General features: G+C 38.9%; 1 protein-coding gene across 1 annotated transcript in view; it reads left to right on the top strand.

Annotated features, from left to right (window-relative positions):
- Window positions 1-13,050, top strand: part of BCAN (brevican) — a 169,086-nt gene that overhangs the window by 141,721 nt on the left and 14,315 nt on the right. The window contains exon 11 of the mRNA XM_053705241.1: window positions 6,828-6,910. Within this exon, the coding sequence (XP_053561216.1) occupies window positions 6,828-6,910 (83 nt within the window). The remainder of the gene's footprint in view (window positions 1-6,827; window positions 6,911-13,050) is intronic.

The following is a 13,050-nucleotide window of genomic DNA, read 5'->3' as shown; positions in this document are numbered from 1 at the left end:
TGGGGGAACGAAGGATAGATTTGAGTCAATTTTAACTCAGAGGCAGCCAGAAGTTAAGAACAGTGTAATAAATCCAGCAATAAACAGTGGGTTAAAGGGACGTAACAGAGGTTAAGAATAGTGTAATAGATCCAGGAATAAACAGTGGGTTAAAGGGACGTACCAGAGGTTAAGAACAATGTAATAGATCCAGGAATAAACAGTGGGTTAAAGGGACGTACCAGAGGTTAAGAACAATGTAATAGATCCGGGAATAAACAGTTGGTTAAAGGGACGTATCAGAGGTTAAGAACAGTGTAATAGATCCAGGAATAAACAGTGGGTTAAAGGGAAGTACCAGAGGTTAAGAACAGTGTAATGGATCCAGGAATAAACAGTGGGTTAAAGGGACGTACCAGAGGTTAAAACAGTGAAATAGATCAAGGAATAAACAGTGGGTTAAAGGGACGTACCAGAGGTTAAAACAGTGTAATAGATCCAGGAATAAACAGTGGGTTAAAGGGACGTACCAGAGGTTAAAACAGTGTAATAGATCCAGGAATAAACAGTGGGTTAAAGGGACGTACCTGAAAGCAAATGAAAAATAGCAGGGTTAGTTTCAGAAGATGTTAGGCTTAAATAAGTAGCTTTCTGTCCAGCTGTAATTCTTGTATAATTCTTAGTGCTGCCACTTAAAGATGGGAGCTTAGACAGATGGGAGCTTAGACAGATGGAATGCTCTGCAAATGCTCACCCCTGCAAACAATTTTTAAAAAAAATGTATCTATATAAAAATACATAGAACATATTCCTCTTTGTGAAGAACATTTAAATGTGAAATATTTACATTAAATACATAGTTAAACACTTTATTAAATATGAATATTGCATAAATATGATTTTTCATGTTTTCAGTTACTTGACTGCAAAGGGCTTCAATGTACTTACATATATGGATGTCTACATATATATGTATTTACGTGTTTATATGTGTATATATGTCTATAAACACATATATACACATATAAATACAGAAATAAATCTGTACACACACACATGTATGTATATACATATACATACGTATACATATTTACATGTACATGTATGTAACTCTATGTTAAAGCCCTTTGCCTGCCTTTTTTTTCTAACACCTGAGACCGATTTATCAAGGGTCGATAGGACCCTGATGCCGCGCGAGCCTTTAGGCTCGCTGGAAACAGCAGTTATGAAGCAGAGGTCTTAAGACCGCTGCTCATTAACTGGTCTGCTGCCTCTGAGGCTGCGGACATCAATCCGCCCAATTCTATACGATCGGGTTGATTGACACCCCCTGCTAGCAGCCGATTGGCCGCAAATCTGCAGGGGCGGCATTGCACAAGCAGCTCACTAGAACTAGCATACGCTGTCGGCATTCAGCGATATCTGGCGGACATGATACGCTACAGTGTATCATGTCCGCCAGAATTTGATAAATCAGCCACCTCATATCTTTAAGCCCTTATAACTTTTTATTGCAATTTAATTAGAGTGTTAATATAACTGTACCTTTAAATGTATTTTGAATGTGTTGTGTGTAACTTTTTGTCTCATGTAACAGTTAACCCTCCCCGACACGCGTTAAATTAAATTGCGCTCAAGTGAGCGCATTTAATTTCAACTTGTAATGCCGCACTACTTCGAACGCACGCAGAGAGCCACTATAACCCCCTTTTTCGCTTACAACAGTTAGCGTGCCACTGGTAATCTAGACCTAAACGTTCTCTGGTAAATATGATTTACCATGGACTTGTAATAAAATGTTAGCGCGGTCCTGCGATTCTGCTTATCGCAACCTGTGCTTTCATCAGTGCGCCACTTGTTTAGGCCTATATGCTTTATAAGAGCTAGAGATAATTGATATTCCTTTTAAATATACAAATCTTTTTTATCACTTCATGAGCAGTTTTATCTGCTGAGTTGACCTATAAAAATCTCTCTTTCACATTCAGAACCCTGCACAGCGGGATAAACAGGCCAGAAGCTAAAAATTGCCTTTCTAAAAGTCCTTGCAATACTGACCAGACTTTTTAGATAGTCTCAACAGAGTGCAGATCAATTGGGCCTTTAGTGTTTAAAAGGACATTAAACCTAAATTATTATTTTTTCGTGATTCAGATAGAGCATACAATTTTAAACAACTTTCCAATTTAATTAAAGGGACACTGAACCCAATTTTTTTTCTTTCGTGATTCAGATAGAGCATGCAATTCTAAGCAACTTTCTAATTTACTCCTATTATCAATTTTTCTTCGTTCTCTTGCTATCTTTATTTGAAAAAGAAAGTCCAGAACCTTGGACAGCACTTGTTTATTGGTGGATGAATGTATCCACCAATCAGCAAGAACAACCCAGGTTGTTCACCAAAATGGGCCGGCATCGAAACTTACATTCTTGCTTTTCAAATAAAGATACCAAGAGAATTTGCTAATAGGAGTAAATTAGAAAGTTGCTTAAAATCGCATGCTCTATCTGAATCACAAAAGAAAAAATTTGGGTTCAGTGTCACTTTAATTGCTTCATTTTCTTGGTATCATTTGTTGAAGGAGCAGTAATGCACTACTGGGAGCTGCAGAAAGCCAATGAGAAGAGGCATATATGTGCAGCCACCAATAAGCAGCTTCTGACCCTACCTAGGTAAACATTTCGATACAAAGAGAACAAAAACAAATTAGATAATATAAATAAATTGAAAAGTTATTTAAAATGACCTGATCTGTGTGAATCATGAAAGAAAAACTTTGGGTTTCATGTCCCTTTAATGCCTGCACAGGGGTTAAACACTTAAAGGGACACTGAACTCAAATTTTTTCTATCATGATTCAGATAGAGCATGCAATTATAAGCAACTTTCTAATTTACTCCTATTATCAATTTTTCTTTGTTCTCTTCTTGCTATCTTTTTTTAAAAAGAAGGCATCTAAGCTAAGGCGCCAGCAAATTTTTGGTTCAGCACCATGGATAGCACTTGTTTATTGGTGCTGTCCAATCAGCAAGGACAACCCAGGTTGTTCACAAAAAATGGGCCGGCATCTAAACTTACATTCTTGCTTTTCAAATAAACATACCAAGAGAATGAAGAAAATTTGATAATAGGAGTAAATTAGAAAGTTGCTTAAAATAGCACGCTCTATCTGAATCACGAAAGAAATAAATTGGGTTCAGTGTCCCTTTAAGTAATCCTGCTGAAGAGTGGCAAACGTTGAAGCTCCTAAGAGGGACAAGGAAGATCTGCAGTCACAGATACCACCTCATGGCCTGCTTTGGATCTGCAACGTGTGCAGTTTTGCATTATAATCTCCCTTTGAACTTTTAAACTCTCTGTTAGTGCCTTAACTAATTTTTCCCAATGGTTTAGCGCATATGTTTCTGCACTTCACAGCAAAGACCCCAGAACAGATCACTGAGTGTATATTATTTGTATATACTGTATATATATATATATATATATATATATATATGAGAAAAAGATGTGATACCCGCGCTGTATTAGTTCTATTAAGTGACGTATAAATATAAATGTATGTATAAATACATAAATAAATCCCGTATAATATAACGGAAATAAATACAAATATATATGCGTAATAGCACAAGTCCACAGATTTATTTAGATGTTCAGAAAGGCTGCTGAAAAAGGATTTGTGGAGACTCCCAGCTTGTCTCCACAGCTAGAAAGAAAATCAGGTAAAAAGAGTTTATATTCTGCGCCTTTCTTCTGCGGAGTATACAGTTGTGGGGCAAAAAACAGCCCCTATAACTAAGCACTTACTTCAGGCCACCTCAATCCGTATGAGGTAAGTGATCACCAGAGTATAGATGTTGTTCCAGGACCAATGTAGGTTGTCATCCGTAAGCTGATTAACTGATGTAGAAGTAACAATATATCCAATGTGCTATGAAGAACCGGGTTGAGTGCAGAATCTTCGCCACCCAGTCAGATGTCTCCAATGATATGTGAAAAGGAAACAGACAAAAGTGCCCAACAATAGTGAAGTATGCCTTTATTAATTAAAACATATACACATATATAAGCCTCAGATGTCAGCCCACTCACACTAAGCGACCTCAATCAATATGAGGTAAGTTAAAAACCAATAATAGGAGAACATCAAGTGGCGAATCAAATAATGCACCAGCCCAGCGAATAAATAAAAATCACTCAGTTGGTACCGTACTGCGTCCCTGACGCGTTTCGAAGTTGCCTTCTTCCTCAGAGGGATAGAAGTACGGAGATACTTACACATTTAGATCAAGAGTGATTTAAAAACCCGCGGCGTGTGACCACGGACGAAATTTCCGTCCACTGATTGGTTACACTAGCTCGCGGTTCATTGGATTAAACATCCTGATGCGTGATTGGTCTAAACAGGGTCATGTGACCATGTCATGAGACCCGATCGTCTGTACTATTCATACATTTAAGGTGGACCAATACCGCATCATACAAAACATAGCACAATTGGATAATAATAAATATATAGAAAATAAAAAGACCATAAATGAATAATGTGACCACTCTGTACCATATAGAAAAATATATAAAAAAAATAATTATATATATAGTAATAGTACCTAAAATATCACCATTATTATTGATGATATAGACAATATAAAAATTAATACATTGTAAAAACAACAACAATAATAATAAAAAATGATGATAATAACCAGTGTAATACATAATAATAAAAAGTAGATCTATAGATACATAAGCTAAAAGCTGTAAAAACATATACATCTCTGCACTTAAAATGTATATATACATATATATAAACACATAATTGTATGCACCTACACATATATATACATACACACACATACATCCATCAATCCAAATATATACAAACCAATATTAATCAACAGTATTGTACACATTTAAAAACTAGTAATTAGTAATAAATAATGGATCTAAAATATTACTAACATAACTACATAGGGAACAGGATATTTTAAAAAATATATATAAAACTATATCAATTGATGTTAATAAAAAATATATTAAAAAATTAAAAAATTGTAAGACAGATATTTTATATTTTATATTAAAAACGCAGCCAGATCAATATCTTTATTGAGACCTTTTGGTATTTTGGTATCCAGGGTATGTATCCAGAAGGTTTCTCGTTTCCTTAAAGTTAACTCTCTATCTTCATTAGGAACAAATTTAATAAATTCAATAATAGAACCTTTAAGGCATGATGGATCTTGATTATGAAAGGACAGGTAATGTCCTTTCATAATCAGGATACATACCCTGGATACCAAAATACCAAAAGGTCTCAATAAAGATATTGATCTGGCTGCGTTTTTAATATAAAATATAAAATATCTGTCTTACAATTTTTTAATTTTTTAATATATTTTTTATTAACATCAATTGATATAGTTTTATATATATTTTTTAAAATATCCTGTTCCCTATGTAGTTATGTTAGTAATATTTTAGATCCATTATTTATTACTAATTACTAGTTTTTAAATGTGTACAATACTGTTGATTAATATTGGTTTGTATATATTTGGATTGATGGATGTATGTGTGTGTATGTATATATATGTGTAGGTGCATACAATTATGTGTTTATATATATGTATATATACATTTTAAGTGCAGAGATGTATATGTTTTTACAGCTTTTAGCTTATGTATCTATAGATCTACTTTTTATTATTATGTATTACACTGGTTATTATCATCATTTTTTATTATTATTGTTGTTGTTTTTACAATGTATTAATTTTTATATTGTCTATATCATCAATAATAATGGTGATATTTTAGGTACTATTACTATATATATAATTATTTTTTTTATATATTTTTCTATATGGTACAGAGTGGTCACATTATTCATTTATGGTCTTTTTATTTTCTATATATTTATTATTATCCAATTGTGCTATGTTTTGTATGATGCGGTATTGGTCCACCTTAAATGTATGAATAGTACAGACGATCGGGTCTCATGACATGGTCACATGACCCTGTTTAGACCAATCACGCATCAGGATGTTTAATCCAATGAACCGCGAGCTAGTGTAACCAATCAGTGGACGGAAATTTCGTCCGTGGTCACACGCCGCGGGTTTTTAAATCACTCTTGATCTAAATGTGTAAGTATCTCCGTACTTCTATCCCTCTGAGGAAGAAGGCAACTTCGAAACGCGTCAGGGACGCAGTACGGTACCAACTGAGTGATTTTTATTTATTCGCTGGGCTGGTGCATTATTTGATTCGCCACTTGATGTTCTCCTATTATTGGTTTTTAACTTACCTCATATTGATTGAGGTCGCTTAGTGTGAGTGGGCTGACATCTGAGGCTTATATATGTGTATATGTTTTAATTAATAAAGGCATACTTCACTATTGTTGGGCACTTTTGTCTGTTTCCTTTTCACATATCATTGGAGACATCTGACTGGGTGGCGAAGATTCTGCACTCAACCCGGTTCTTCATAGCACATTGGATATATTGTTACTTCTACATCAGTTAATCAGCTTACGGATGACAACCTACATTGGTCCTGGAACAACATCTATACTCTGGTGATCACTTACCTCATACGGATTGAGGTGGCCTGAAGTAAGTGCTTAGTTATAGGGGCTGTTTTTTGCCCCACAACTGTATACTCCGCAGAAGAAAGGCGCAGAATATAAACTCTTTTTACCTGATATATATATATATATATACTTTTCTTTTTTTTAATAGAGGTATTTATTAGATAGGAACATTGTTTATTGCACTGATTGTTGCCTTCTTGTATTTCTATTTTTTGCATCACCCATTTGCTTATATTTTCTTTACAGACAAATACAGAGAGTACCAGTGGACTGGGCTTAATGACCGGACCATAGAAGGAGACTTTCAATGGTCAGATGGAAACCCTCTGGTGAGATATCTGCAACATCCATAAAATATAAAGCACAATATTTGAAATTAGTATTTACCCAAATTCAATAATCAAGTTGCTAAGCATCACATGCTACATGTGCCATTGAGGGTATGTGGACCTCTACCAAGCAAGGGGTAGGTGGCACTGGCAGAGTAAGGTTTGACAGGTGTCTCAGTGTTCTCCTCATGAACTATATAATTATCCCACAACCCAGCTGATTGTACTGACCACCTGGCTAAAATGTAAGCCAATATTAAGCTAAAATTACCTAATATTAAAATTTTTCCATGTTTGTTGCACAAATTATCATTAAATTAATTTATGCTGAATTATTCAATTAATTTGTGCCTTGCAAAGCTTAAGTGTATTTATAATGTTGCATAGTATTACACTGCCCCCACATGAATACTTCTTAATGCCACCCGGCTGGTAACATTTTCTATGGCGAACACTGTATCTTAGATTGAACCAGACATCCTGATATTTTTTAACTGTTCTTTTTTTTTTTACATCCCCAGCACTGATGGGCTTAATTAAATGTACAGCTGTTTCTTCTGTTATGTGTGATCAGTCCACGGGTCATCATTACTTCTGGGATATAACTCCTCCCCAACAGGAAATGCAAGAGGATTCACCCAGCAGAGCTGCATATAGCTCCTCCCCTCTACGTCAGTCCCAGTCATTCTCTTGCACCCAACGACTAGATAGGATGTGTGAGAGGACTATGGTGATTATACTTAGTTTTTATGACTTCAATCAAAAGTTTGTTATTTTAAAATAGCACCGGAGCGTGTTATTACTTCTCTGGCAGAGTTTGAGGAAGAATCTGACAGAGATTTTTTACTATGATTTTAACCGGAGTCGTTAAGATCATATTGCTGTTCTCGACCATCTGAGGGAGGTAAAGGCTTCAGATCAGGGGACAGCGGGCAGATGAATCTGCATTGAGGTATGTGGCAGTTTTTATTTTCTGAATGGAATTGATGAGAAAAGCCTGCCATACCGTTAAAATGACATGTATGTATACACTTCAGTATTCTGGGGATGGTATTTCACCGGAACTACTGTGTTAAAGGTCACTAATCCTTTTAATAACTATTCTCATGTTAAACGTTTTTGCTGGAATGTAGAATCGTTTACATTGCTGAGGTACTGTGTGAATAAATATTTGGGCATTATTTTCCACTTGGCAGTTTTTTGCTTTAATTGTGACAGTTTCGTTTCTCTTCACTGCTGTGTGGGAGAGGGAGGGGCCGTTTTTGGCGCTCTTTGCTACGCATCAAAAAATTCCAGTCAGCTACTTTTATATTTCCTGCATGATCCGGTTCATCTCTGACAGATCTCAGGGGTCTTCAAACTTCTTTGAAGGGAGGTAAATTCTCTCAGCAGAGCTGTGAGAATTCTTATAGTGACTGTGTATAAAAAACGTTGTTTTGTTTTCTTATGTACAAATTTAATTAGTGTTGTTTTTTACTAATGGGAACAAACCTTTGCTAAAAGTTGTGTTGTTTTAAAGTTTGATGCAATAACTGTTTTTCAGTTCATTATTTCAACTGTCATTTAATCGTTAGTACCTCTTTGAGGCACAGTGCGTTTTTTTGCTAAAAAAGATTATAACCAAGTTGTAAGTTTTTTTGCTAGTGTGTTAAACATGTCTGACTCAGAGGAAGATATCTGTGTCATTTGTTCCAATGCCAAGGTGGAGCCCAATAGAAATTTATGTACTAACTGTATTGATGCTACTTTAAATAAAAGTCAATCTGTACAATGTGAACAAATTTCACCAAACAGCGAGGGGAGAGTTATGCCGACTAACTCGCCTCACGCGACAGTACCTGCATCTCCCGCCCGGGAGGTGCGTGATATTTTGGCGCCTAGTACATCTGGGCGGCCATTACAGATAACATTACAAGATATGGCTACTGTTATGACTGAAGTTTTGTCTAAATTACCTGAACTAAGAGGCAAGCGTGATCACTCTGGGGTGAGAACAGAGTGCGCTGACAATGCTAGGGCCATGTCTGATACTGCGTCACAGCTCGCAGAGCATGAGGACGGAGAGCTTCATTCTGTGGGTGACGGTTCTGATCCAAACAGATTGGACTCAGATATTTCAAATTTTAAATTTAAATTGGAGAACCTCCGTGTACTACTAGGGGAGGTCTTAGCAGCTCTCAACGATTGTAACACTGTTGCAATACCAGAGAAACTGTGTAGGTTGGATAAATACTTTGCGGTACCGGCGAGTACTGACGTTTTTCCTATACCTAAGAGACTAACTGAAATTGTTACTAAGGAGTGGGATAGACCCGGTGTGCCGTTCTCACCCCCTCCAATATTTAGAAAGATGTTTCCAATAGACGCCACCACTCGGGACTTATGGCAAACGGTCCCCAAGGTGGAGGGAGCAGTTTCTACTTTAGCTAAGCGTACCACTATCCCGGTGGAGGATAGCTGTGCTTTCTCAGATCCAATGGATAAAAAATTAGAGGGTTACCTTAAGAAAATGTTTGTTCAACAAGGTTTTATATTACAACCCCTTGCATGTATCGCGCCGATTACGGCTGCGGCAGCATTTTGGATTGAGTCGCTTGAAGAGAACCTTAGTTCCTCTACGCTAGACGACATTACGGACAGGCTTAGAGTCCTTAAACTAGCTAATTCTTTCATTTCGGAGGCCGTAGTACATTTAACCAAACTTACGGCTAAGAACTCAGGATTCGCCATACAGGCACGCAGGGCACTGTGGCTAAAATCCTGGTCAGCTGATGTTACTTCTAAGTCCAAATTACTTAATATACCTTTCAAGGGGCAGTCCTTATTCGGGCCCGGTTTGAAAGAAATTATCGCTGACATTACGGGAGGTAAGGGCCACGCCCTACCTCAAGACAAGGCCAAAGCTAAGGCTAGACAGTCTAATTTTCGTCCCTTTCGGAATTTCAAAACAGGAGCAGCATCAACCTCCACTGCACCAAAACAGGAAGGAGCTGTTGCTCGTTACAGGCAAGGCTGGAAGCCTAACCAGTCCTGGAACAAAAGCAAGCAGGCCAGGAAACCTGCTGCTGCCCCAAAGACAGCATGAACCGAGAGCCCCCGATCCGGGACCGGATCTAGTAGGGGGCAGACTCTCCCTCTTCGCCCAGGCCTGGGCAAGAGATGTTCAGGATCCCTGGGCACTAGAGATCATATCTCAGGGATACCTTCTAGACTTCAAATTATCTCCCCCAAGAGGGAGATTTCATCTGTCAAGGTTGTCAACAAACCAGATAAAGAAAGAAGCGTTTCTACGCTGCGTACAAGATCTGTTAACAATGGGAGTGATCCATCCGGTTCCGTGGTCGGAACAAGGACAAGGGTTCTACTCAAACCTGTTTGTGGTTCCCAAAAAAGAGGGAACTTTCAGGCCAATCTTAGATTTAAAGACTCTAAACAAATTCCTAAGAGTTCCATCGTTCAAAATGGAAACTATTCGGACAATCTTACCCATGATCCAAGAGGGTCAGTACATGACCACAGTGGATTTAAAGGATGCTTACCTTCACATACCGATCCACAAAGATCATCACCGGTATCTAAGGTTTGCCTTCTTAGACAGGCACTACCAGTTTGTAGCTCTTCCATTCGGATTGGCTACGGCTCCAAGAATCTTCACAAAGGTTCTGGGTGCCCTTCTAGCGGTACTAAGACCGCGAGGGATTTCGGTAGCTCCGTACCTAGACGACATTCTAATACAAGCTTCAAGCTTTCAAACTGCCAAGTCTCATACAGAGTTAGTTCTGGCATTTCTAAGGTCGCATGGATGGAAAGTGAACGAAAAGAAGAGTTCTCTCTTTCCTCTCACAAGAGTTCCATTCTTGGGGACTCTTATAGATTCTGTAGAAATGAAGATTTACCTGACAGAAGACAGGTTAACAAAACTTCAAAATGCATGCCGCGTCCTTCATTCCATTCAACACCCGTCAGTAGCTCAATGCATGGAGGTGATCGGCTTAATGGTAGCGGCAATGGACATAGTACCTTTTGCACGCCTACACCTCAGACCGCTGCAATTATGCATGCTAAGTCAGTGGAATGGGGATTACTCAGATTTGTCCCCTGCTCTGAATCTGAATCAAGAGACCAGAAATTCTCTTCTATGGTGGCTTCATCGGCCACACCTGTCCAGGGGGATGCCATTCAGCAGGCCAGACTGGACAATTGTAACAACAGACGCCAGCCTACTAGGTTGGGGCGCTGTCTGGAATTCTCTGAAGGCTCAGGGACTATGGAATCAGGAGGAGAGTCTCCTTCCAATAAACATTCTGGAATTGAGAGCAGTTCTCAATGCCCTTCTGGCTTGGCCCCAGTTAATAACTCGGGGGTTCATCAGGTTTCAGTCGGACAACATCACGACTGTAGCTTACATCAACCATCAGGGAGGGACAAGAAGCTCCCTAGCAATGATGGAAGTATCAAAGATAATTCGCTGGGCAGAGTCTCACTCTTGCCACCTGTCAGCAATCCACATCCCGGGAGTGGAGAACTGGGAGGCGGATTTCTTGAGTCGCCAGACTCTTCATCCGGGGGAGTGGGAACTTCATCCGGAGGTCTTTGCCCAAATACTTCGACGTTGGGGCAAACCAGAGATAGATCTCATGGCGTCTCGCCAGAACGCCAAACTTCCTCGCTACGGGTCCAGATCCAGGGATCCGGGAGCAGTTCTGATAGATGCTTTGACAGCACCTTGGAACTTCAGGATGGCTTATGTGTTTCCACCCTTCCCGCTGCTTCCTCGATTGATTGCCAAAATCAAACAGGAGAGAGCATCAGTAATTCTAATAGCACCTGCTTGGCCACGCAGGACTTGGTATGCAGATCTAGTGGACATGTCATCCTGTCCGCCTTGGTCTCTACCTCTAAGACAGGACCTTCTGATACAGGGTCCATTCAAACATCAAAATCTAACTTCTCTGAAGCTGACTGCTTGGAAATTGAACGCTTGATTTTATCAAAACGTGGTTTTTCTGAGTCGGTTATTGATACCCTGATTCAGGCTAGGAAGCCTGTTACCAGAAGGATTTACCATAAAATATGGCGGAAATACCTATACTGGTGCGAATCCAAAGGTTACTCCTGGAGTAAGGTTAGGATCGCTAGGATATTGTCTTTTCTACAAGAAGGTTTAGAAAAGGGTTTATCAGCTAGTTCATTAAAGGGACAGATTTCAGCTCTGTCCATCTTGTTACACAGACGTCTGTCAGAAAATCCAGACGTCCAGTCCTTTTGTCAGGCTTTAGCTAGGATCAAGCCTGTGTTTAAAGCTGTTGCTCCACCATGGAGTTTAAACTTAGTTCTTAACGTCTTACAGGGTGTTCCGTTTGAACCCCTTCATTCCATTGATATAAAAATGTTATCTTGGAAAGTTCTGTTTTTGATGGCTATTTCCTCGGCTCGAAGAGTCTCTGAGTTATCAGCCTTACATTGTGATTCCCCTTATCTGATTTTTCACTCAGACAAGGTAGTTCTGCGTACTAAACCTGGGTTCTTACCTAAGGTAGTCACTAACAGGAACATCAATCAAGAGATTGTTGTCCCATCCTTGTGTCCAAATCCTTCTTCAAAGAAGGAACGTCTTTTACACAATCTGGATGTAGTTCGTGCCCTCAAGTTCTACTTGCAGGCAACTAAAGATTTTCGCCAAACTTCTTCCTTGTTTGTCGTTTACTCTGGACAGAGGAGAGGTCAAAAAGCTTCTGCTACCTCTCTCTCTTTTTGGCTTCGTAGCATAATACGTTTAGCCTATGAGACTGCTGGACAGCAGCCTCCTGAAAGAATTACAGCTCACTCCACTAGAGCTGTGGCTTCCACTTGGGCCTTTAAGAATGAGGCCTCTGTTGAACAGATTTGCAAGGCTGCAACTTGGTCTTCGCTTCATACTTTTTCCAAATTTTACAAATTTGACACTTTTGCTTCTTCGGAGGCTATTTTTGGGAGAAAGGTTCTTCAGGCAGTGGTTCCTTCTGTATAATGAGCCTGCCTATCCCTCCCGTCATCCGTGTACTTTTGCTTTGGTATTGGTATCCCAGAAGTAATGATGACCCGTGGACTGATCACACATAACAGAAGAAAACATAATTTATGCTTACCTGATAAATTCC

This window comes from Bombina bombina, chromosome 1, assembly GCF_027579735.1.
Source record: "Bombina bombina isolate aBomBom1 chromosome 1, aBomBom1.pri, whole genome shotgun sequence".
Classification (NCBI taxonomy): domain Eukaryota; kingdom Metazoa; phylum Chordata; class Amphibia; order Anura; family Bombinatoridae; genus Bombina; species Bombina bombina.
Note: the sequence above shows the minus strand (reverse complement) of the source record. Positions and strands in the feature narration are given on the sequence as shown.